Source organism: Bos taurus, chromosome 19 (assembly GCF_002263795.3).
Source record: "Bos taurus isolate L1 Dominette 01449 registration number 42190680 breed Hereford chromosome 19, ARS-UCD2.0, whole genome shotgun sequence".
Taxonomy (NCBI): Eukaryota; Metazoa; Chordata; class Mammalia; order Artiodactyla; family Bovidae; genus Bos; species Bos taurus.
Window position 1 is genome coordinate 61,317,731 of NC_037346.1, and position 26,417 is coordinate 61,344,147.

Below are 26,417 nucleotides of genomic sequence, written 5' to 3' on the forward strand. Positions count from 1 at the left end.
TGCAAATACTAGTTATTAATGCTGTCACAGGTGGTAAAACTGAAACGCCAATCTCTCTTTGCAGATAGGAAGGCTGTCATATCACAAGGAATGTTAAAATGTGTTGGTTCTTCAATTTTTCTCAAAAGCAAATGGGGAATTGGCTACCGGCTGAGGTATCGATCCTTCTTTTCTTTAAATTATTTTTATTTGTTTATTAAATTATTGGCTGCAGGGTCTCCCCTGCTGTGCGGGCTTCCCCCATTTTCGGCGAGCAGAGGCTGCTCTTCACCGCGGTGTGCAGGCTTCTCATCGCCGTGGCCTCTCTTGTGCAGAGCGCAGGCTCTAGGGCGCTCAGGCTTCAGTCGTGCGGCTCCCAGCCTCAGAGCACAGGCGCAGTGGTTGTGACCCACACAGCTTAGTTGCTCCCGGGCATGTGGGATCTTCTTGGATTAGGTATCAAACCTGTGTCTCCTGCTTTGGCAGTTGGATTCTTTACCACTGAGCCATCAGGGAAGCCCTATGGCACAGACTTTTGCTAAAAGCATTCAGAATTTACTTTGGGCTGTTCAGAGTCATCATAAGAAATCATGTTTTTGGGTTTTCTCCAGCATGTACATAGACAGATACTGTGCCACAGAATCTCTTTCTTCTCTGGTTAAACAACATATACCTGCGGCCACTTTGTTGCAACAGAATGAGCAGCAACTTGTGTACAGCTTGCCTTTCAAGGACATGGACAAATTTTCAGGTATTCCCTACTTCTGGTTTCATGATTGCTAAACTAAGATCCCGCCTTGGGAACCGGTTCTCTTAATTTACTTGGTTTTTTACTTGGTTTATTTTTCTGTGTAATATTTACATGCTCCCAGGTACCCAGAGTTAATATTCTGTTTCTGCTTTATTTTACTTTTGGAAACCAGAAATGCTATAAGCCAGCGTTTCTTTTTTTTCCATAAACGACATGCAAGAAATTCCTAACTAGTATGTTAACTTACGTAAATACTTGCTTGTGTTATCAGGAAAGAAACTGCTCCCTTTGTTTGTAGGTCCCCTGGGAATAAGAATATAAATATATACACACATATACATACACACATGCACACAAATATGTACACACATACATACACACATGCGCTCACACGCATACAGATGTGACACACATGTACACCCATGCAAATGTGTGTGCACACCAATGTGTACACATACACACAACACACACACATGTATGGTTGTGTACGCCTTCAGTTGCCTTTTCAGTTTCATGATTTCATAACGAATTACCTTATTATACAGTAAACTCTTGCATTATCTTATTTGTAGCCTTAATTTTCTGCATTCTGATGAGGAACTCAAGTCAGTCTCCTTTATCTGTTGAGGGATCTCTTAATAACCATAAGGATATTACTGCTGAAGATAAGTTATACAGAAATCCCATCGCATTCCAATAGTTAGATAGGAATTGTCTATGTTAGTTGAATTAGTTTGAAGAAAAGGAATCACTAATTAACTGAAGTGTACATGTCAACGTAGTGTACTCTGCCTATCATTCTGTCTGTAAAACATTCCTTAGTTTTGATTTATGTCATGGTTCACATCTAACAGGTACGTGTCCCTAAGCAGCATTCTGTGGGGTCCTCAGCAATTTCTAGAAATGTTGAAGGGGTTCTGAGACCAGAAAGTTTGGGAACCGTGGTGGCAGCACAGTAAATTCAGTCGTTCTCTACTTTTAAAGGACATTTTAGAATCATTCGTGACAGTATGCTTAGCTATACAAAGTTCTTTCATTTTTTCCTTTTAGGCTTATTTTCTGCTCTAGACAGTCATTCAGACTTAGGTGTTATTTCTTATGGTGTCTCCATGACGACTTTGGAAGATGTATTCTTAAAGCTAGAAGTTGAAGCGGAAACTGACCAAGCAGGTAAAAACAAATCTAACAGAGCATTTTAGGCAGTGAACCAGACAGGTAGTGATCCAGACAGTGATTGTGTAAGCATGCTGAATGTCTACTTGGGGAAAGAAAGGGTAGGAGTAAGCAGGTAAATAAGTAGCTCCGATGTTTACGGATAGTGGTAGGCGCTGTGAAGGAAAGTGGGGCGGTCTGGGGAAGCAGGTAACTTAGGTTGTATCTCAGGGGAACATGAGGAGACGATACTTAAAGTGAGATCCAGAGGCAGGAAAGGTAAGGTTGTATTGCAGTCTCTCCCAGGTAGAGGGAAGTGCTGCCATAGCAGTGTTGACTGAGGAATGGGTTGGATGTTTTTGGTGACACAGAAAGGCTGCCAGAACGCCAGGGAGAGCATGGCGTGAGGAGCTCGGAGGTGCAGGCAAGGGAGGGGCATGTGCAGCCCCCGAAGCTCTGCAGGAGCGCTCCGTTTGCCTCTGTGCTGTGTGATGTGCAGCTCACAGAGAGTTCCAGAGCAAAGGGGCAACATGAGCTGATATGCTTCTTCAACGAGCACATTCCAGCTGTTGGATGACAGATGGATTGTGAAGGAAGTCTGGAAGCAGGAAGAGTGGTCAGGAAGCTGTTACCGCTGATCCTTGTTTGAACTTGGATGGCTGTGAAAACTGGGAAACACGAACAGATTTGGGTCGTGTTAGAGGCACTGGTGGTGACCTACTGCTGGGCTCCTGTCGGGGGTTGGGGAAGGGCGGAGTCAAGAAGGTATCTAAACTTTCAGCCTGAGAATTGGAAATGGAATCGCCCGTTTCCTGACCAAAGGGGAGCAGCCAGTTCCTGGAAAGAAGGATTCCAGGCGTGATTTCGCTTGTGTTGTTTGAGACGCTTGGTAGACATCCCTGTGGAGATGCCCATGGGCTGTGACACACATGCTTAGAGCCAGGAGAGGCTGCTAGGGCCAGAGACACGCGCTCTGCGGTCCCTTGTGTATAGACGGCCCCAGGGGTCGCGTGCGGCCCCTTCCACGGAGTAGAGGGGCCGCCCGAGCGTGGGCAGTGAAGCGCAGGAAGCGCTGGCGGGAAGGCACCATTATTGCGCTTTCTTTCTTCACAAGAGAGGCGGGAACCAGGACCACGTGGTGTTTAAGGAAAGAAGGCGGTTGCTTCTTGCTGATCGCTGTGAGAATTGGGTGATAACAGAAAGGGTGGTTTTGGTAACGCAGAAGATGGAGAAACTTGGAAGTGCGGAAGCCGGTCGTGAGCTTGACGTACCCTCAGTGGCGCGGCTGAGATGAGTGCGTCTCAGGGTGAGGCTGAGTGGAGGGTTGACCGCAGCAGGGTGGGTGTGGGGTGGTCCTCTCGGTCGTGGAGGAAAGTCACTTTACGATGAGAACGTGGTGTCAGACTGTAATCTTCCTGTTTGTTTTTTAATGGAGGGAAGTTGCGGTACAGCGTTGCCTGTCTCCGCTGCACATGAGGTAGATCACTGAGTGCGCGTGTGCCCCTCCCCGCCTCGCCGGCCCAGCCCCTCGGTCGGCGCAGAGCCCCGAGCCGAGCCTCCCGTGCTGTGCGGCTTCTTCCACTAGCTGCCTGTTTACGCGTGGTAGCTGTGCACGTCCACACTGCTTTCCCATTCGTCCCTCTCGCTCCTTCCCCCACTGTGTCTCTAAGTCCCTCCTTTATATAGTGATTAGAGAAGGAAAGCTCACAGGAAGTCTCTAAATCGCAGACAGCTGGAGAGGTGCGGCATTCGTCAGTTCGATGGAGTTGAGCAGAGACAAGGTGTGGGAGCAGGGGCGACAGAGGGAGTCTGCGTCAGGATGCCGTGCGCTGTCGGTGAGCAGGTGTGATCCTGGGGCTGACAGAGCACGCCACGCGGAAGGCGCTCGTGTGTGTGGTGCTCAACAGCCTGAGGGACACGAGGAGGTTTCTAGAAAATGTCTGTGTCGTGGGAATGGAGATAAGAGGCTTGTGCTCTGTTCAGGTGTTGCTGGCTTTTTCTATAGCACCTTTAAGTCCTTCTTCATGCTGAAGCCAGTCTTCATCTCCTTTTATTATTTTTCACATCTTTTAATTTTGAATCACTCTTTTTTATCCCCATCAAGACGTTTCACCTGGTTTCAGTCTCTTGGCATCAACCATATAACGTGTCTCTTACTTATATATATTCTGGTTTCTTTTACTTAATATAATGCTTGTAAGATCAAGCTGTTACAGTTATACAGTAGTTTGTTCACTTTCGTAGCTTCACACTGTTCTGTTACAGGTGAACTTCATGGCTTTTTATGTTCTCACCTGTTGATGGACATGTGGGTTCCGTCCCACGTGTGGCTGCTGGGTAGGGCACTGGCTACAGATGTTCTTGTCCCTGTTTCCGTGAGCCTCTGCACCTAATTCTGTTGGGCTCCTACCAGAGAGAGCACGTCCTGGTCATGAGCTGTGCCCACGTTCAGTTTCGATCATGTAGCCAAAGTCCGTGACAGCCCCTCTGGCCCGTGTCGCTCCCCGCCAGGCATGTTTTGAAATTTACATGCTTCAGGAAGGTTTCCATCTTCTGAAGGGCGATAACATCACTTTCCATCCTTCTGTTTCGGCACATAGATTACAGCGTGTTTTCTCAGCAGCCGCAAGAGGAAGAGTTGGATTCAAAATCCTTCGACGAGATGGAACAGAGCTTGCTTATTCTCTCCGAAAGTAAGGCTGCTCTGGTGAGCGCCAAGGGCCTCTGGACGCAGCAGGTGTTTACCATCGCCAGGTTTCACTTCCTCAACTTGAGACGCGAAAGCAAGTCCCTGAGATCTGTGTAAGCACAGGCACTCTCCTGCCCGAGGAGCTGGGGTTTTTTCAATTTAAGATTTTTCTTTCTTTTTCTTTTTTTATTTTTTAATTGAAGGAAAATTGCTTTGCAGTGTTGTATTGGTTTCTGCTGTACCACAGCCCGAATCAGCCCTAAGTATACATAAGTCCCCTCCCTCCAAGCCACTTTGTATCAGCCGTAACAGGAACACACTGAGTCACTTTTGTGAGGTGGGAGAGCCTTCCGCCTGTTGCACAGAGCAAAGTGAGTCAGAAACGCGAGTAATGCTAGTAACACATATCTGTGGAATCCTGAAACATGGCACAGATGAGCCTGCTCACAGGGGAGGAGCAGAGGCCCAGACGAGCCTGCACAGGGGAGGAGCAGAGGCCCAGATGCAGATGACGGGCCTGTAGACGCAGGTTGGTGGGGGGCGGCAAGGAGAGAGTGGCCCCGACATCACGTACTCTCATGGGAAGCAAAGAGCTGGTGAGAAGCTTCTTTTTCAAATGAGTACCTTTTAACTGTCATGGAAAGGAAGATTATTTTGTATATTTACATGTTAATATGCCTTCAACTGTATTTTTTTTTCCTTTCAGGTTGCTCTTACTTTTAATATTTTTCACAGTTCAGATTTTCATGTTTTTGGTACATCACTCTTTGAAAAATGCTGTGGTTCCCATCAGACTTGTTCCAGACTTATACTTCCTCAAACCCGGAGATCAACCCGATAAATACAGAACCAGTCTGCTCCTTCAGAACTCCACTGGTGAGAGTGTGTGAAGGTTTGTGAGTGTGTGCTTGTCCGCCTGGGGTGAGGGGTAGACATAGGTCAGAGATTTGGATTTTAGAAATATACCTAAGATAAAGGCATGGTCTGTCTGCACAAACCTACGTTAAATAAAACCCCTCATTGATGCTGAGTAATAGATTAAGGAAATTTTGGTTTAAGTGTTCAGTTCAGTCGCTCAGTCATGTCCGACTCTTTGCGACCCCATGGACTGCAGCACACCAGGCCTCCCTGTCTATCACCAACTCCTGGAGCCTACTCAAACTCATGTCCATTGAGTCGGTGATGCCATTCAGCCATCTCATCCTCTGTCGTCCCCTTCTCCTCCCACCCTCAATCTTTCCCAGCATCAGGGTCTTTTCAAAAGAGTCAGCTCTTCACATCAGGTGGCCAAAGTATTGGACATTCAGCTTCAGCATCAGTCCTTCCAGTGAACACCCAGGACTGATCTAACACTTTTTAAAATATCTTGATTTATGTTGTTGATAGTCATAAAATTTCCTTTTTTAATAGTGGCATTATTCTCAGAGCAGCGTAATTCATCTCAAAAGTTTATAATGAGCAAAACAAACTTCAGAACTTGAAAACTCTTTAGAGTTACAGCATATAATATTTAATGTAGTTACATATCTACAAAGAAGTGTTTAAACAGTTTTTAAGGACTATCTGAAAAATTAGAATAAAGGACAGTTGTCATGGAAATCTCTATAATCAAATACATTAAATTTGCAGTGGATATTTTTGGATTTGTTACTATTTTTATCACATAAGTATCCAATATGAAAGAAAATTTAAAGCCGATGGCTTTGAGCAAAGCTCAGAATAAAATTTTAAAAACCCAATAACAAGACTTTGATTTTCAAAACGTTAAGACCTAATTCAGAATTTGACGTGAATTATATGTTTCTACAACATCTCCTATCTGTGTGGATGGTTTATAGTCCCAAGGTCCTTGAGGAGGAAGTTAAAGTGAGCTAACAATACAAATTTTCAGTAAAGCACAAGCAGCTTCCTGGCTTGTCTTTTGCTGAAACACATTGGAGAGTTGCATTTCTTGTACTGCTTGTTTGCTCACAAATTCTCTGTAGTTTAACACTTCCCAGCACTTCACCTGTATTCTCATATCTTTCCTTTTTGATTCACTATCAGCCAAAAACTTTTGCCCTGCATTGTAATCACAGTTTGGGATGATTACAGACGACTGTTAAAATCATCGCTCCTAAATTCTAACTATCAGTTTATGGTGTAACCTCTCTTCTTTTGGAGGAAGAAGATATATAGTGATAGAAAACACACTTGAATGGAAAGCGTTGTGTTTTTCATTTCTTTCATTAGAATTCTTGTTCTGGTTTTAATATCCACTCCACGTTGCTGAAATGCAGGACCGCATGGAGCCCTACACTGTGACGCTGTGACCGTTTTTTGGTATTTGAGGAATTGTATGTCATCTCAAGTATTTCTGCCTGGATTTCACTCTCACTGATCTCCAAAAATTCTAGTGGTTTCAAGGTTTTGTCCCATTTGATATTTTTAAGTGTATCTAGAATTACTTACACTATCAGTCTGTCTCTCTCTCCACATATCTGTCCATCCACCCAGCCATCTACCTATCGGTCTTTATCTATCTCACATCTCCCAGGCCTTGCTGTTGGTCCCAAAGGTTCATTTCCTCTAGGAATCACGGCCTCTGACTCTGTGTCTTGGCGGGTACCCTACCCTCCTGGCGAGGTTTTCTGTATCATGGGTGATGCAGTGCTGTCTCGAGAAGACAGAACCGCTCTAGCATTTGGAGATCGGAGGTGGTTAACACTGGATTACCGTAGAGACCATATCGCAGGAAGTGCCCATCTCTGACACTAAAATGCATGTTAACACACTCGATTACAGTAGAGACCGTATCACTGGAAGGGCCCTTCTCTCTGACTCTGAATCACGTGTTGTTAATGCACTGAATCAGTAGAGACCGTATCACTGGAAGCGTCTGTCTCTCTGACACTAAAACACTTATTGTTAACACACTGGATCAGGAGTAGAGACCGTGTCACAGGAAGCGCCCGTCTCTCTGAACCTGAAACGCGTGTTGTTAACACACTGGATTTGGAGTAGAGACCGTATCACAGGAAGGGCCCTTCTCTCTGACTCTGAATCATGCTGTTAACGCACTGAATCAGTAGAGGCCATGTCACGGAAGCGCCCGTCTCTGACACTAAAACACTTGTAGCTGAGTCTGAGCCACCGGCTGTACCACTCAGTCACCCATAGAGTTTTCCTTTGTTTGATTTTGGTTCCTCTCAAATTCACACTCGTTCTTGCTTGAATCCTGGCCTTTCCGGTGATGGACAGAGAACTCTTCCCACTCCCCAGGTGTTATGGTACAGGCTAGGCTTCGGGCGGCACACAGCATCTCCCTTGGGCTCCACGCGTCCTGAAGGCTGTAGATGGAGACCTGCATCTGAGTGTCACTGTTTGAAGGCAGTTGACGTCCATACAGTTTGTTCAGAACACACAGCAGCCCTCCAGGTGGGATGTTACCTAACCCCGCCCCTGGCTTCGGCATCTCTGAGCCTGGTAGGTTACCTTGTTACATAAAATTGCCAGGTGGACTTTTGTTCTCACAAAAGTCTGGTTGGAGCAGTCTTCAGCCGGATTTCTTGTGTGATGGGCCACTTTGAGCGTGAGTCACAGCAGCAGCAGCAGCAGCTGAGCGTGGCACAGTTGCTGCGTGTCAGCCTCTGCTCTGAGGTCTGTGTGCATTGATGTGGGTTTGGATTCAGCAGACAGGCTGCAGAGCGAGTGTTCTTACTCACGTCTCACCTAACAGGAAAAAGGTCTTCAGAAAGGAGCGCTTTGCCACATTATTAAAAGCCCATGTCTGTTTTTCATTTAAGCTAATGGTTTATCATTTGCTTCTTTTCTGATACCAGACTCGGATATCAGTGACCTTCTTAGCTTTTTCGCAAATCAGAACATAATGGTGACGATGTTTAATGACACTGACTACATGTCCGCCGCTCCCCACAGCGCAGCTCTGAACGTGGTGCGGTCAGAAAGGGTGAGAGCATCGCATGGGATTGAAGTCTTTCCTCTAAAATTAATCGTTTGCTGATTAACCTTATGAGTTGGAAATTAAAATTTACTTTGGGAAATAGCTTGCTGTGTTTACTTGTAATATATTTTATGCCATGATGGAAAACCAATATATAAAGCTATGAGGAATACAATTATATTTATCATTTTTTTTTTGCTTAAAATATCAGAATATCTAGATTCCAAACTAGATTATTTTTATCTATCATTAAGTATTATTTCTATGATATGTTGCATCAGTTTTAAATATAGTTAGTGAGAATTAACTTCAGTTCAGTCGCTCAGTTGTGTCCGACTCTTTGCGACCCCATGAATTGCAGCATGCCAGGCCTCCCTGTCCATCACCAACTCCCGGAGTTCACTCAAACTCACGTCCATCGAGTCGGTGATGCCATCCAGCCATCTCATCCTCTGTTGTCCCCTTCTCCTCCTGCCCCAAGCCCCTCCCAGCATCAGTCTTTTCCAGTGAGTCAACTCTTTGCATGGGTGGCCAAAGTACTGGAGTTTCAGCTTCAGCATCATTCCTTCCAAAGAACACCCAGGGCTGATCTCTAGAATTGACTGGTTGGATCTCCTTGCAGTCCAAGGGACTCTCAAGAGTCTTCTCCAACACCACAGTTCAAAAGCATCAATTCTTCAGCACTCAGCTTTCTTCACAGTCCAATTCTCACATCCATACATGACTACTGGAAAAACCACAGCCTTGCCTAGATGGACCTTTGTTGACAAAGTAATGTCTCTGCTTTTGAATATGCTATCTAGGTTGGTCATAACTTTCCTTCCAAGGAGTAAGCGTCTTTTAATTTCATGGCTGCAGTCACCATCTGTAGTGATTTTGGAGCCCAGAAAAATAAAGTCTGACACTGTTTCCACTGTTTCCCCATCTATTTCCCATGAAGTGATGGGACCAGATGCCATGATCTTAGTTTTCTGAATGTTGAGCTTTAAGCCAACCTTTTCACTCTCCTATTTCACTTTAATCAAGAGGCTCTTTAGTTCCTCTTCACTTTCTGCCATAAGGGTGGTGTCATCTGCATATCTGAGGTTATTGATATTTCTCCCAGCAATCTTGATTCCAGCTTGTGCTTCTTCCAGCCCAGCGTTTCTCATGATGTACTCTGCATAGAAGTTAAATAAGCAGGGTGACAGTATACAGCCTTGATGTACTCCTTTTCCTATTTGGAACCAGTCTGGTGTTCCATGTCCAGTTTGAACTGTTGCTTCCTGACCTGCATATAAGTTTATCAAGAGGCAGGTCAGGTGGTCTGGTATTCCCATCTCTTTCAGAATTTCCCACAGTTTATTGTGATCCACACAGTCAAAGGTTTTGGCATAGTCAATAAAACAGAAATAGATGTTTTTCTGGAACTCTCTTGCTTTTTCAATGACCCAGCAGATGTTGGCAATGTGATCTCTCGTTCCTCTGCCTTTTCTAAAACCAGCTTGAACATGTGGAAGTTCACGGTTCACAGATTGTTGAAGCCTGGCTTGGAGAATTTTGAGCATTACTTTACTAGTGTGTGAGATGAGTGCAATTGTGTGGCAGTTTGAGCATTCTTTGGCACTGCCTTTCTTTGGGATTGGAATGAAAACTGACCTTTGCCAGTCCTGTGGCCACTGCTGAGTTTTCCAAATGTGCTGGCATATTGAGTGCAGCACTTTCACAGCATCATCTTTTAGGATTTGAAATAGCTCAACTGGAATTCCATCACCTCCACTAGCTTTGTTTGTAGTGATGCTTTCTAAGGCCCACTTGACTTCACATTCCAGGATGTCTGGCTCTAGGTGAGTGATCATAACATCGTGATTATCTGGGTCGTGAAGATCTTTTTTGTATAGTTCTTCTGTGTATGCCACCTCTTCTTAATATCTTATGCTTCTGTTCGGTTCATACCATTTCTGTCTTTTATCGAGCCCATCTTTGCATGAAATGTTTCCTTGGTATCTCTAATTTTCTTGAAGAGATCTCTAGTCTTTCCCATTCTGTTGTTTTCCTCTGTTTCTTGGCATTGATTGCTGAGGAAGGCTTTCTTATCTCTTCTTGCTATTCTTTGGAACTCTGCATTCAGATGCTTATATCTTTCGTTTTCTCCTTTGCTTTTCGCTTCTCTTCTTTTCTCAGCTATTTGTAAAGCCTCCTCAGACAGCCATTTTGCTCTTTTGCATTTCTTTTCCATGGGGATGGTCTTGATCCCTGTCTCCTGTACAATGTCACGAACCTCCATCCATAGTTTATCAGGCACTCTATCTATCAGATCTAGTCCCTTAAGTCTATTTCTCACTTCCACTGTATAATCATAAGGGATTTGATTTAGGTCATACCTGAATGGTCTAGTGGTTATCCCTCCTTTCTTCAATTTAAGTCTGAATTTGGCAATAAGGAGTTCATGATCTGAGCCATAGTCAGCTCCTGGTCTTGTTTTTGCTGACTGTATACAGCTTCTCCATCTTTGGCTGCAAAGAATATAGTCAATCTGATTTCAGTGTTGACCATCTGGTGATGTCCATGTGTAGAGTCTTCTTTAACTTAGTTGGTGAGAAAAGCAATCATATTCATATGCTGCGTACACAGCAATCATATATCCATTTACATATATGCTATGTATAATAACTCTCTTTTTTTGAATCGTAGGACTATGTTTTTACTGCTGTTTTCAACAGCTCTATGGTTTACTCTTTACCCGTGTTGATGAATATCATTAGTAACTACTATCTTTACCATTCAAACGTCACTGAAAGCATCCAGGTCTGGAATACCCCATTCTTTCAGGTGAGCAAACGTGTAAGAGTGTGTGTGTGTGTGTGTGTGTGTGAAATAACCAGTGATAATAACAAATGAAACCTGTAGACGTTCATCTTGTGATGTCTACTCTTCTTAAAACCTGAGTTGGGGGTGGTTCACATCCCGGGTCTGGGGTCTGCTGCAGGACCGGCTTTGCTGAGCGTGGTTCTGAGCAGTTTGTTTGGGGCACCAGCTGGTTACCAGGTTGTCTGAAGCATCTGCCGTCTGTGCCTGGACCCATGGGCCTGAGGGAGCCACAATCCACCCTGCTGGGAATATGAAGCTCCTGGCTCCACCGGTGACTGAGCTTGGGCGTGACTTTCCTAGTAGAAAAGAGGAGTCTCCAAGATGCCTGCTGGCTTATAGTCCAGGCATCAGTGAAGACTTTGTGAGAGTCACATTCATTGCTAGAACCACTCGGGCACAGGTTAACTGCACTTCACGTGCAGTATTATTTTTAAATAAATGGTGAATGTTAATTAATATGCTATATTATCCTGTATACATCTATAAGAACACAGAAGTACAATAATTTTCCCAGGATCACACAGCTATTTAATCAGCACCAAGTTGGTGATGAAAGTGAAAGAGCAGAGTGAAAACTTGGCTTAAAGCTCAACATTCAGAAAATTAAGATCATGGCATCCGGTCCCATCACTTCATGGGAAATAGATGGGGAAACAGTAGAAACAGTGGCTGACTTTATTTTGGGGGGCTCCCAAGTCACTGCAGATGGTGACTGCAGCCATGAAATTAAAAGACGCTTATTCCTTGGAAGGAAAGTTATGACCAACCTAGACAGCATATTAAAAAGCAGAGACATTACTTTACCAACAAAGATCCATCTAGTCAAGGCTATGGTTCTTCCAGTGGTCATGTATGGATGTGAGAGTTGGAGTATAAAGAAAGCAAGCGCTGAAGAATTGATGCTTTTGAACTGTGGTGTTGGAGAAGACTCTTGAGAGTCCCTTGGACTGCAAGGAGATCCAACCAGCCCACCCTAAAGGAGATCAGTCCTGGGTGTTCATTGGAAGGACTGCTGCTGAACCTGAAAGTCCAATACTTTGGCCACCTCATGCGAAGAGCTGACTGATTTGAAAAGATCCTGATGCTGGGAAAGATTGAGGGCAGGAGGAGAAGGGAAAACACAGGATGAGATGGTTGGATGGCATCACCGACTCGATGGACATGAGTTTGGGTAAACTCTGGGAGTTGGTGATGGACAGGGAGGCCTGGTGTGCTGCGGTTCATGGGGTCGCAAAGAGTCGGACCCGACTGAGCGACTGCACTGAAGTTGGCACTGTAGCCACTGCATGGTAACTACTCTGCACCTGTCTCTTCACAGAGACCTTGTCCAGGGCTGGTACCCTGATGTGTTTCTTCAGTTCTGATGGGCTCTTGGAAAGTATTTAGTAACTTGATATAAAGTGGTCCTCCATTCTGTTTCTCACTCTGAGGTTGTCTTTCAGGAAATCACAGACATCGTTTTCAAAATCGAGCTGTACTTCCAAGCAGCTTTACTTGGGGTTATTGTTACCGCAATGCCTCCTTACTTCGCCATGGAAAATGCAGAGAATCACAAGGTAATGACTCAGTTAAAAATCACAGGTGCAATTGACTGCTAAGAATTCTCAGACCAAAAAAAAAAAAAAAAAGAATTCTCAGACAAGAAACTGAGCTTTTCTGTGTGAGTGCAAGACTTATGTGCAGCTGTTATTTTGAGAGTAAGTAAATGGAGCATAAATACGTTTATCACAGTGAGAGTAACAACTGTCACTTACTGTTTGCGTGCTTGTCGTGCACTTTAAAAGTGTTCCGGGGTGCGGATCTGCACTGTTTCAGCTCTGACTGTTATGAATTAAGCTGCTCTGGACGTTTGCTGCAGGTTCCTGGGTGGACGTGTTTTCTTTTCTCTGGCGTGAACGCCTGTGAGCACACTTGCGTGTCACATGGTGATTGCACGTTTAGTTCTATAAGACATCGTTGATCTGTTTTTCAGGGTGGATAAAAGCCTCTTACACTCCCACCAGCAGCATATGAGGGACATGAATTTTCAAAAAATGATTGTATTTGACGTGCTTTATGTTTTTATATGTATATTGGAATTAATATTTTTGTCCTTGTGTTCATTGAACACTAATATTGTCCACTTATAAAATCATTTCTTCTTCTTAACTAATATTTATAGCCCAGAAAATCATTTCTTCTTCTTAACGAATGTTTATATCCCTCTTTCGTCCTCTGTGGCCAGCTCTTTCCTATCAGACATTGAATTACTAGGAGTAGATTTTTTTTATTATGAGTAGATGTTTTTATAGATGACAAAAATCACCTGAACAGGGTTGTTAGGTATTTGCATTTATGGAAGATCTTAAAATTTCAAAATTATGTAGTGAGAATGTTAGGAAAACAATGATTGTTTACACTGTCAGCTGTTCACACAGGTGAAAATGGTGTTCCCTCGTGGTAATAATCACAGTTGACACTCATGTTCTACACACGAACGCGTAAGAGGTTTCAGATGCGTCCAAGTACAAGTTTCACACTTAAGCTGAAAGCTGTGTGTAAGTCTGATGATACTTGGCCATTTATTAGTGTTTTCATGAAAGGTCAATGTTTAAAAGTAAGCATTGTGTTTCCTAAACATGCTTTTTCTGTTTCACAGAATTTCAGAAGTCTCATTTCGGCAGCTCGCTGTTTGCGCCACTGTGACTCCCACGGCCCTTTTATTTTATTTTAGCTTCGTTTCTTAGCGGCACTGCTGCGTTCTGATGCTGAAAAATGCTGCTGAGACTGTTATGCCTCAGAAACAATGAACCAGATTAAAGGCTAAATGGAATTTATATTTAGCTGTCAGAGGGCTTTTATTACCTACTGATGCAATGTGACCCTTCTTGTTGATGTAAAATTAGGAGTTCTGCAATCATTTGCTAGAGATTTTTGTTTGTAGTATGTTTCAAATTATAATCAATTTTTCCTTTTTTTTTTTTAGATCAAAGCTTATACTCAGCTTAAGCTCTCAGGTCTCCTGCCTTCTGCATATTGGCTCGGACAGGCTATTGTTGACATCCCCTTATTTTTTGTGGTCCTTACTTTGATGATAGCCAGTTTGTTTGCATTTCATTATGGATTATATTTTTATGCTGTCAAGTTCCTTTCTGTGGTAAGTTAACATCAGTTGTGCTCATGCTATCTATAAATAAAATGTTATCTTGAAAAGCTAAATGTTTATAGATGTGACAGTTGTCTGATTAAGTAATTATGATGTTCCAGAAAACAGAACCAGTGTCTGTTTAATTATTGTATATGGTACCTATAACGAGTGCAGGTCGTATTGCCCTAAGTGGCTCTAAGAACAACTCTTTCACCATCATACAATACTTCCTCGGAGCTGAGGTGGCCCTTCATGTAGAGGGCCTGCTGGTGCGTCGTCAGGAACACGTAAACAGGTTTTCTCTAAATATCTCCTTTGTCTCTGTGCCTGAGAATAATTTCACGAAGAGGAAGCTCTTTTATTCCATAGTTTAAAATATGGCTTAAAATACTAAGGAGGAGAATGACTTGGATTCATATTTGTATGTCAGTGAGTGACTGATACTAGGTAATTTCCTGTGAATTATGTTAGGAAAAAGGGAAGACAGAGGTTGGTCAGTTAGATTTGCTGAAAATAAACATGCAGCTTTAACCAGGGAGCATACTGACCTTGCATGTTAATTTCTACCTTATAAATTAATAAATGTTTTTCTTACAAATTTATAAAATGCATTAAGTGCTGTACATTAAAGTAGAAGCTAATAGTTTATTTGAGATTAATTGTAACTCATTATGCTTGTGTTTTTTTTGGTAATAAAATGATGAAATAGTATTTTACTTGGCATAAAAAAGAACTACAAATAGTATTTCGTTTTAAATGACTTACTCAAGGTTGTGTGAACAGTTGAAAACATGAGGTTTATTGATTGAGGAGAAATGTGGATGGGTGGATGATAACACCTTAGGTTACCACAATTTCAGTTTTTGGAGCGATTTGTAGAGCAGTAAAACTTGAAAAATAATTATTCCTTGATATTTTAATGTGACTGGTATTTTACATCATATGTATGGTTAGCTGCTCACTTTTAAATAAAAATACAAATTTCTGTTTCCAGGTTTTTTGCCTTATCGGTTATGTTCCATCCGTTGTTCTGTTTACCTACATTACGTCTTTCACCTTTAAAAAAATTGCAAATACCAAAGAATTTTGGTCATTTATCTATTCTGTGGTAAGTCACATTTTATACTATTTTGTCTCAGCTTTCCATAGCACACAATTTGAGAGTCACAAGCTCTTTTCCTTTTTGTGGTTACACTCATAAAGGTTGCTGTGTCTTTTCTAAGCACAGAACTTAGATAGCTGGCTGGCAATGTCTGTCTGTGTATCTGCTTGTTTTCAGCCCCATCCATTCCAAGACAGGATGGTATTTTGTTGCATTCCGCACCTAGCATGCCCAGGGTCACCCGATGTGAAGAGCCGACTCATTAGAAAAGACGCTGATGCTGGGAAAGATTGAAGGCAAAAGGAGAAGGGGATGACAGAGGATGAGATGGTTAGATAGCATCACCGACTCAATGGCCATGAATCTGAGCAAACTCCGGGAGATAGTGGAGGAACTGCAGTCCATGGGGCTTGCAGAGAGTCAACAGTATAGACTTACACAGACAGACTCAGCAATTGAACAACAGCAACCAAATGCCAAGGTGCCAGCCACAAACAGCTGGTATCAGCTAACTGGTGCTTCCTGGCTAAGCATCTACTATGGTTCCTTGTTTTATTTGAGCAGTAAAGGCTCAGTTAATGGTGAGGCACACAGGAAGTTTGTATGAAATTTCTAAACACCTGTTCACCTGTTCTCTCGTCATTCTCTCTAGACAGCATTGGCGTGCATTGCAGTCACTGAAATAACTTACTTCATGGGAAACACAGCTACAATTATTCTTCATTATATCTTTTGCATTACTGTTCCAATCTATCCGCTTCTTGGTTGCCTGATTGGTTTCATAAAGGTAGGTCTCTTAGATGTTTGAATATTTTTAGAAAAGCATAAATAAATACTGCCTAAATCTTTGGGATCTTAATTCTTGTACTGAAATAATAATAAAAAAATCAAGTTAGCTGCTACTACTTGATTAAAGTGTTATTAATGCAGCAGTTTAAAATGACTGAAATCTTTTCAGGCATATATTTAAGCTGTCAGTTCTCAAAGGAGAAGGATTGTATTCATTATGACATCTTTTATGCCCCAAAACAATGTACCTAAATTAGAATGATGATCTGACTGCAGTCAGTATTTGTCTGGGGGGAGTTTTTCAAAAATTAAACATTGTATTAAAAGGATGAGAGAGAATTTTTCTTGAGGAAAAATATATAAAAATTTTATTAAGTCTAGTTAATTGAATACAATTGCTATGTGATTAGAAAAAAATTAAGTGATGAGTTCTTAGTTTAGGATGATTGCTGATTAATTCTGCCCATGTATCTACTTTCCTCCCCTCCCCTTTTTTAGCTTCAGTTTATAGGTTTAATTTATACCTGCCCTGACAGGCATATTTTGGGGTGGGGAAGATTTTAATCTAACTACAAAACATGGCCATTAATATGAATAGCTAGCTAGTTTATGGAGGAGACATGTTTGCTATTAAATACATTTTTAAAAAATTTTAATCCAACTATTTCTACACATTGCAGCAAAGAAAATGGTCTCCTCTACTCACAATGCTTCTAACACCAAACATGTGGGCTTTTCCCTCACGTGCTGCCGTTCTGACCCTGAGCAGAGTTAGTGCAGACTCGGGGGGTCGAGGGGTCAATCCTGCAGGCTGCCCCCCACCTCAGACTCCAGACGCAGGTTGTGGGTGCCCCCGTCACCCACCTTCTGTCTGACTTGGACCCCCTTCTTGGAGGTTCGGTGATTTGCCCCAGCGGCTCCCAGAACTCAGGGGAGCCCTGGATTCCCGTCCCAGAGTGTCACAGTGGACCTGCAGTAGACCCCAGGGACCGAGGGCCGCAGGCAGGGCTCTTGCCCCTTGCCGTCGGCGGTGAGCTGCCCCCCGCCTGGGGTGCTCCCTGAGCCCCGGGTCAGAAACCGGCGGCTCCGTCCCTTGGCGAGGAGGCGGTGATGAGTCTCCAGGCCCTCCTCCCCTCCGGGGCCGTGGCCCGGACCGGCAGTGCCAGCTCCCGGGTCTGGCTGGCTCCTCTGGTGGTCAGCCTGCGTCCCCAGAGGTCCCATCAGGAGCAGAGACTCCGCGAGTAGGAAGGGGCTGGTTCTCCTCACCTGTCACTTGGGAAACCCCAAGGGCTTTAGAAGTTTTGTGCCAGGGACTGTGGACAGACACCAGATCGCATTGCATCACAGTGTTACAGCTGCATACAAATTTCCAAACATTCTTGTCTCAGATTACTTGGAAGAATCTTCAGAGAAATGAGGACACCTACGACCCGTGGGATAGCCTTCTGGTGGCTGTTATATCGGTAAGAAGTCACTTGACCATAGTTTGGTCAAGAGGTCCTAACCCTCTGTTCAGCTGTTATCCCGCTGCATAGAAACAAGGCATGTGGGGAGTCAGGCGTGTGAGTTCTGCTGCCTAATGTGTGCTTTGCATGTTGCACACACCCACTTTAATACACTGGGCTTTTTGACATGCCACTAATTCTATTTAACAATAAATCTGGCTTCCATAGAAGCAAAAAACAGCTTTTTTAGAAAAATTCTATAATTTACGAAGCTGACAGACAATGAACTTTCCAGTAGAAAACTACACAGAAATCGTTACTAAAGGTCTGCCTTGGTTTGCTTTCACGTTCATCTCTGCCTCACTGTATGACATGCAAAAAAAAGATGATGAATGTTCTCAGTGATGGTAAGGAACCTGATGTATTGATAGTGGTTTTTGGTTTTGTTGGTACAGGCAGGAGAAAAAATAACCAACAATTGTCCAGTCATGAGCTGTTTTTCTTTCAGCCATACCTGCACTGTGTGCTGTGGGTTTTTCTCCTGCAGTACTACGAGAAAAAATATGGTGGCAGATCATTAAGGAAGGATCCCTTTTTCAGGTCAGTTTTTAATTTTCTTTTTTTTTTTTTTTTTTTAGTATATTGACAGAGCTGTTCAACCACACTGTCATCTAATTCCCTGATAGCTCAGTTGGTAAAAAATCCACCTGCAATGCAGGAGACCCTGCTTCAATTCCTGGGTTGGGAAGATCCACTGGAGAAGGGATAGGCTACTCATTCCAGTTTTCTTGGCCTTCCCTTGTGGCTCAGCTAGTAAAGAATCTGCCTGCAATGTGAGAGAGACCTGGGTTTGATCCCTGGGTTGGAAAGATCCCCTGGAGAAGGGAAAGGCTACCCACTCCAGTATTCTGGCCTGGAGAATTCCATGGACTGTATAGTCCATGGGGTCACAAAGAGTCAGACACAACTGAGTGACTTTCACTTCACTTTCTCATTTCCATCACCCCCACCCAAAAAGAAACCTCGTACAGGTTAGGAGTCACTTCCTTTCCCCCCCTCAGCTTCCCCTCAGCCCTCTATAAGCACTAATCTGCTTCCTGTCTGTACATCTGCCAATTTCACAGTCACATAAGTGGAGTTACACAAGACGTGACCTTTTCTTGTCTGGCTTCTTGTACTTAGCATAATGTCCTGAAAGCTCACCCATGCTGAAGCTGGTGGCAGGACCTCACTACCTGTTTGTTTGTTTTTGCCAAGTGATGCTACCTTGTAGAGGCTTCCCAGGAGGCTCAGCGGTATAGAATGCAGGAGAAACAAGATGCAGGTTTGATCCCTGGGTCGGGAAGATCCACTGGAGGAGGAGATGGCAATCCACTCCAGTTTCCTTACCTGGTTAACAGAGCTCTCTCTAACATCAGAGCTCATGTCGATGTGTTGGGTTTTTTTTTCCTGGTCTTTTCTGTGCTTAGTGCTTGAATTTCTTAGTATTACCTGAAAATCTGTTATACTTTTAGGACTCTTTCGACAAAGTCCAAACACAGAAAGTTTTCAGAACCACCCAACAATGAGGATGAAGATGAAGATGTCAAAGCTGAAAGGCTGAAGGTCAAAGAGCTGATGAGCTGTCAGTGTTGCGAGGAGGTGAGTTAGTCTTTAGTGCTGGGTTGTCTGCAGTGGTCAGCAATGGTCAGCTCCTCGCACACAGGAATTAACCTGGAAAAACAGTCCTCTTTCATATGAATCAATCTGGAAAAAGTCCTGTCTTTGAAAAACTATTTTTGTCCACTTACTTTGGAGTAAGCCATTACTTCAGCCATAAATGGGATATTTATTTGTATAGTACCCCTCATTAGGAAATACAGTTCTTATGACATGGACATGAAGTGTATACTGCCTTTCATTTAGTGATAGATATTTGATTTATAACTCTCTTTTAAAATCCTATTTTCCTTATTAGAAACCAGCCATTATGGTCAATAATCTGCATAAAGAATATGAAGACAAGAAAGATTTTCTTCCTACAAGAAAAGTAAAGAAAGTGGCAAATAAATATGTCTCCTTCTGTGTGAAAAAAGGCTGGTATTTAATTATTTTTTTCTTAAATAACTGTCGCAGAAGAGTAATTCTCATTTTTCAGTTTGATTTGCATTTGATGACTTTTCTTCTCATTCCCTCAGGAGAGATCTTGGGACTGTTGGGTCCAAATGGCGCAGGCAAAAGCACGATTATTAATATCCTGGTTGGTGACATTGAGCCAACTTCAGGCCAGGTATGGTCTAGGGTGTGGCCTATATTGAATATAGTTTGTGTTTTTTCCCAGTAGTCATGTATGGCTGTGAGAGTTGGGACTATAAAAAACGCTGAGCATGGAAGAATTGATGCTTTCGAATTGGTGCTGGAAAAGACTCTTGAGAGTCCCTTGAACAGCAAGGAGACCCAACCAGTCCATCCTAAAGGAAATCAGTCCTGAATATTCATTGGAAGGACTGGTGCTGAAGCTGAAGCTCCAGTACTTTGGCCACTTGATCAGAAGAGCCAACTCATTGGAAAAGACCCTGATGTCGGGAAAGGTTGAGGGCAAGAGGAGAAGGGGATGACAGAGGATGAGGTAGTTAGATAGCATCACCAACTCAATGGACGTGAATCTGAGCAAACTCTGGGAGATGGTAAAGGACAGAGGAGCCTGGCGTGCTGCAGTCCATGGAGTCGAAAAGAAACAGGCATGACTTAGTGACAGACTAACAATATGACAGTGACAAATGGGATTTCAGTGCTCACATTTTATGGTTTTGGTGTTAATTTTTTAGGAGAGCTTGATCAAATTATGCTCTCTTTGTGAGAATACTGTGCATAGTGAACTTTCCGTGCGGACATGCAGAGCACGTGTGTATACAGTGTTCCTGTTTTGTGGTGACTACAAGTGCAGGTGACTCGTCCCCTGACTTTAACAGCCACCCCTGTGTTGACCTCAGGAAGTGGAGGAGCGGAGCTGAGCCTGCCCTCAGCCAGCCTTTGGTGACGGGCACGCCTCCTGAGCTGTCTGCGTGAACTTTGCACGACTGCCCTGATCCCACCTCCCGCTTCCTCCTCGCCAGCGGCTCTGGCTCACTGCTTTCCCAGAAAACACCCAGCACACCTGACTCTGTTGCCTTGGGTGTCGCTTATGTTGGCCATTCCTTATCCCATAGAAAAATAGGTGATCAAGTTCACTTATTTCCTTGGCCCAAACAGCACCTTTCAGGGTTTCCCTGCTGGCTCAGTGGTAAAGAATCCACCTGTCAATGCAGGAGACCCAGGTTTGATCCCTGATCTGGGAAGACCCCACATGCCGCCGAGCAACTAAGCTCGTGCACCTTCTCTGAGCGTGTGCTCGAGGGCCTGGGAGCCGCGTTACTGAGCCCATGTGCCCTCGAGCTGGTGCCCCACAGCAAGAGAGGCCACCGTGGGAGAAACCTGCTCGCCGCCCCTGGACAAAGGCCGTTGCAGCAACACAGACCCAGCACAGCCGGAAATAAATATATAAGTAAATGAACACACAAAACTAGCCCCTGATCTCGTGGTTAAATCTGCGCCTCCTCCCCCCACACACCAAGCCCTGCATCCCTGGTCCCCGTTTCTGACCAGGTCACTCACCTCCAGCTCAGCAGTGTAGGTCCCATCTTCCTCAGAAAGGAGAGAGAGTCTGACCTGGCGTTATCCTGACTCCGGGAAGGAGTCTGAATCAATCCACCGGCCACTTCCTTTTTGACGTTGGGTGAACCAGAAGCGGTCCTTGCACTTGGTTTGTCTTTCTGCAGGTCTTCCTAGGAGACTACTCTCCACACCCAGCTGAAGACGACGACTCCGTGAGGTGTATGGGCTACTGTCCCCAGATCAACCCCCTGTGGCGAGACATCACCCTGCAGGAGCACCTCCAGATCTATGGAGCTGTGAAAGGGATGAGAGCCAGTGATGTGCAGGAGGTCACAGATCGGTAAGGCCCCGCCTTCAGCACCCCCTGTCACCTGCGGAAGGTCATGACACACAGTTTCAAAATTTCACAACAGGCATTTCCCTGGATCATAGTTTTTCATGGAAAAAGATCATTACTTTTCCATATATTCTTTTACCAACTTATGACAGCTATGAAAATGAAAACACTTACATTTCTGAATACAGAATAAATGTACTTATGAATTGCCATGAAACGTATTTTAATTTAAAGCGAAACTTTTAGTCATGATGTTGATTTATTTGAAGTGAGCTTCCACCAACTTATCTGTTTTAGGAAGAAAAAACAGCCTCAGGGACCACAGTCTGTATTATTAATTGTATCTGTGGGTATTGTGGCATGCTCATTTCATGCCATCTCTTTTGCAGAATAACAAATGCACTTGATCTAAAAGAACACCTGCAGAAAACAGTGAAGAAACTTCCTGCAGGAATCAGGCGCAAGGTGCGTTTGCAGACCGCGCGCATGCAGCCCCGCGCCCGGCACCGTGCCGGCGAGTGTCTTACAGCCCCCCGTGTTTGTCGTCCCCCAGCTGTGTTTCGCCCTGAGCATGCTGGGGAACCCCCCGGTCACGCTGCTGGATGAGCCGTCCACAGGCATGGATCCCAAAGCCAAGCAGCACATGTGGTGAGTGTGAGGCGGGGACGCTGTCACTCGGGTTCCTGTCAGTTACGGGTACATACTCATTCAAAGTCCTGCACGGAAGGAAAAATTGTGATTAAGGGTTTCTAGAGATCCCCTTAAACTTAATCATATTTTCATGAAGTTGTTAACAACACATTGTGTATTCTGGGACCAAAATGAGAGTACTGGTGTCTGAATAGTTTTTACATGGTTTTCTTCTCGTCCAGAGTAACATACGTAAGTGAGCATTTCATAGGCTACTGTCTAGAATGTACGTTATGTGCACTGAAACTCTGCTAAGAGCTGACAGACTGTTTGAGCCTAGGTTTCCAAGTCTGTGAAATGTGAGGTTTGGGTCAGACACATGTTAAGATTTCCCTGTGATTCTGTGGCTGTTTATGTTCTAACATGAAGGTTCTTCAGTTTATATAACTGGTTGGTTAACACACTTTCAACCCATAGGGACACTTGAAATCATGAGCTTTTCTTTCCACTTGACAGGCTTTCAGAAATAAGGTAAATTAGTTAGGATAGAGGAATCATAGCTGGGCAGAGTATAATAAGTATAGCAGTTGATATTTGGTAAATCTGTGACCCCAAGAGCTGGATTTTTAAAAACTTGGGTGTTTTCGTTAACATTCATGTGCCATCTTCCCTTCTGTTCGTTTCATTTGTATTTTGTAGGAGAGCGATTAGAACCGCATTCAAAAACAGGAAGCGGGCCGCTATTCTGACCACTCACTACATGGAGGAGGCGGAGGCCGTCTGCGACCGTGTGGCCATCATGGTGTCCGGGCGGCTGAGGTGGGCGTCGGCCAGTGGGAGGCGGGGTGTGGGCTGTGGCGGCGTCATTTCAGAGACGTCGCATGATCCGTATCAGTTTAAGTGTTGAGACATGCTTCCTTGTTTAATCAGCTTTCCATAGAATTTCTTGGAAATGTGTTACTTCTCCCAAATATTGGCCAGCTGTTCTGCCGGTGCAGACTCCCTGTTCTCTCTTACCTTTGCAACTTTTACATAAATTGGCCAAGGACTCCAGCATAAGAACTTTACTCATCTATTCTTTTCTCTATAATGAACTTTATTTTGGTTGCGCTGGATCTGTTGCTGTGAGCAGGCTTCCTCTAGTTGTGACGAGGAGGTACTCTCGACGGCGGGTGTGGGCTTCTCCCTGCGGTGGCTTCTCTGGTGGAGGCACACGGGCTGGCTGTGGCCACGGGCTTGGTTGGAACAAGACCAGGGACTGAGCTCATGTCCCCGGCGGTGACTGGCAGAAGAAGCACTGGGCCACCACGGAAGTCCTCAATTATCCTGAAGTGAGAAATTACCTTTGAAACTATCGGCTTCTTTCTTATCTATACGTTCTTTTAAAATTTACTACAGGTGTATTGGGACAGTCCAGCATCTGAAGAGTAAATATGGAAAAGGATACTTTTTGGAAATCAAATTAAAGGACTGGATAGAAGACCTGGAAGTAGACCGTCTTCAAAGAGAAGTTCAGTGTATTTTCCCAAACGCAAGCCGTCAGGAAAGGTAACATTTTTAAAAATGTAGTTGCATTTCTCTGTCGAATAGTAATCATGAAAATCGGTTACTGTGTTAAGGATTGGGGGGAAAAATGCTGTAATTATTGGACTAATGTAGTTTGATGAATGGCTTCACATTTAACTTATTTTTAGTGTTAGATCTTTCGATATGTGATAGTATTTAAAGATTTGACAGCTTTTATTTGGTAGTAAGGAAAGGGTTATTTTATTGTGCGTGGAAATATTTTAAGATTTCAAATGATTTTTATGTAAATTAGTGTCAAATTATGGGAGTTTTATTTTGAAGTTTTACAGTATTGAATTTTGGATGCGGAACACACAGTTAGTAATCACTTTTGAATTTTCCTTCATCTTTGCTTTCAGTTTTTCTACTATTCTGGCTTATAAAATTCCTAAGGAAGACGTTCAGTCCCTTTCACAGTCTTTTTCTAAGCTGGAAGAAGGTGAGTAATAATTTGAAAAACACTGTGAGGTGGCTTTCAAATTATGAGGGAATTTTATGAAAAAGTTTAGAAGTTGGGTCTCAGTTTACTGCAGAAACTACACTAAGATGACCTTCTGTTAATTGAATCTAAGCTATAGGAAAATACAGCCTGGGATTTTGTCGATGAGCTGTGTTGTCATGTAAGCCTTTCACCCTCTTGAGAGGACGTCACCCCAGCCTTTACGTTGCGTCTAAGAAAGTTGAGTTTAATTAGCCCCCACTAGTTCAGTCCAGAAGCCAGAGCATTGGATTTCCTGAGTCCTCACTTTGTATTAGGCCATGGAAGGAGCCATGGGAGCAAGACCCAGGGGCAGCAGGAGAAAGGAGAGGAGAGTTCATGGTGCAGAAGGGTGGGCCTTCCGGAACTGACCTGCAGAGACGTTTGTGGGATGTCAGCATTTTAAAAATAAATGTTCGGTGGGATGCAGACACCTCACCAGCAGAGAGAGGCATCTTCTGGACGGGCATGTGTTCAGGTCCAGGTCACTTTATAAAAAAGCATCTGAAAAACATGAAGCAGCCTATGTCTCCTGGTGCTTGCTTTATGATTAAAGGGGACATTAGAAGTAATGCGGGAGAATTAAGGGAGTGAATAGAAAACCAGAACTTTGATATTGGATTAGATTGCAGAAGGATCTAAAATACATGTAAAGAAGTATATGGACACAGGACTGATATCCGGAATCTAGTTGCAGAAGTCCAGGACAGACTGTGCTGGAATTGTGGGGGTGGGAGATAGAGAGCAGGGATCAACAGAAGCATGAACCAAAAGGAGTAACGCGGCAGAAGCGGAGGAGGGGGCGAGGAGCTGCTGGGAGAAGGGGCAGCGGGACGCGGCCGTGAGTCCGTGCCCAGGGCTGTGGGGCGGCCCGTGAGCCCGCGCCCAGGGCTGTGGGGCGGCCGCAGGCGGGGGAGGGGAGGCAGGTAGGGGGTGACGTCACTGACAGCCTGAAGCTGAGTGGGCCAATCAGAGAGATGAAAAAAGCACAAGTGGTTAGCCACTCAGTAGGTATTGCCATTTGATTATTCAAAAATATTATTAAGTGAAATACTACTTTTTGTGTTTTCACAGCTAAACATACATTCGCTATTGAAGAGTACAGCTTTTCTCAAGCAACGTTGGAACAGGTACCCCAAAGTTAACTGTTAAAAGTTCTGTAGAAGAAAGAGTGCAATATCTAAGTGTTTAGGTTTGTTATGGAGAGGGAAGGAGATTGTGAGCCAGAGACCGGTTACTGTGGAGTGTTCCTCAACTGTGTGAATTTTAAACTTGAGGTTCTCCATCTGTTTGTTTCGAATAGCTCTTTTTTTTTTAGTTTCAAGAAAATGAGTCATGATGGATGGCATTCATATTGGCACATCTGAAATTACATTGCCTAAATATTTATAAATTATCCTTTACCACAGTGCTACTTTATCAGTCAAAAAAAAAATGATGTATTAATCCTCTAAAATGACATTCATCAGTATATAGGATTAGTGGGGATCATTCTGTTTAAATAATATTAAGTGTATCTCTTGATACTTGAGTGGTTCGTGTATTTAGGTACATCCTCATGCCACTGCTGATGTAGTTAAAATGTTCCTAGGATAATTGCAGTGCAGAATACTGTACTCATTTATTTCCACGTAGGTTTTTGTGGAACTCACGAAAGAGCAAGAGGAGGAAGACAACAGCTGTGGCACCTTCAACAGCACACTCTGGTGGGAAAGGACGCAGGAGGACAGAGTCGTGTTTTGAATTAATGCTGCTCGCCCCACTTCCCACATTTCTTTCTTTTACGATTTAGTTTTGGTTTAACAGTTTATTGCTTGAGCAATAGTCGAAGAGCCGAGAGAGCACTTGGGGTTTCCCTCACTCCCTTGATGCCATCAGCTGTGTGTTTTGCTTTTCTTCAAATAAACTTGCGTGCAGCCATGCGAGCCTGCGCGTTGGCATCTGCA

General features: G+C 43.8%; 1 protein-coding gene across 3 annotated transcripts in view; it reads left to right on the plus strand.

Moving 5' to 3' along the window:
• ABCA5 (ATP binding cassette subfamily A member 5) overlaps positions 1–26,417 on the plus strand; it is a 62,969-nt gene extending 36,552 nt beyond the window's left edge. The window contains exons 16-39 of one of the 3 annotated variants that reach the window (XM_024981098.2): positions 65–155; positions 591–730; positions 1,781–1,900; positions 4,483–4,684; positions 5,278–5,447; positions 8,393–8,520; positions 11,188–11,325; positions 12,807–12,920; positions 14,330–14,500; positions 15,486–15,599; positions 16,246–16,380; positions 17,771–17,845; positions 18,336–18,427; positions 19,342–19,468; positions 19,785–19,902; positions 20,005–20,096; positions 21,625–21,800; positions 22,187–22,262; positions 22,351–22,445; positions 23,127–23,246; positions 23,826–23,975; positions 24,353–24,432; positions 25,546–25,601; positions 26,107–26,417. In XM_024981098.2, the coding sequence (XP_024836866.1) occupies positions 65–155; positions 591–730; positions 1,781–1,900; positions 4,483–4,684; positions 5,278–5,447; positions 8,393–8,520; positions 11,188–11,325; positions 12,807–12,920; positions 14,330–14,500; positions 15,486–15,599; positions 16,246–16,380; positions 17,771–17,845; positions 18,336–18,427; positions 19,342–19,468; positions 19,785–19,902; positions 20,005–20,096; positions 21,625–21,800; positions 22,187–22,262; positions 22,351–22,445; positions 23,127–23,246; positions 23,826–23,975; positions 24,353–24,432; positions 25,546–25,601; positions 26,107–26,214 (2,888 nt within the window). In that variant the 3' untranslated portion in view covers positions 26,215–26,417. Of the gene's footprint in view, positions 1–64; positions 156–590; positions 731–1,780; positions 1,901–4,482; positions 4,685–5,277; positions 5,448–8,392; positions 8,521–11,187; positions 11,326–12,806; positions 12,921–14,329; positions 14,501–15,485; positions 15,600–16,245; positions 16,381–17,770; positions 17,846–18,335; positions 18,428–19,341; positions 19,469–19,784; positions 19,907–20,004; positions 20,097–21,624; positions 21,801–22,186; positions 22,263–22,350; positions 22,446–23,126; positions 23,247–23,825; positions 23,976–24,352; positions 24,433–25,545; positions 25,602–26,106 lie in introns of those variants that run through there. The other 2 variants (XM_024981099.2, XM_059878358.1) reach the window with 2 other exon arrangements.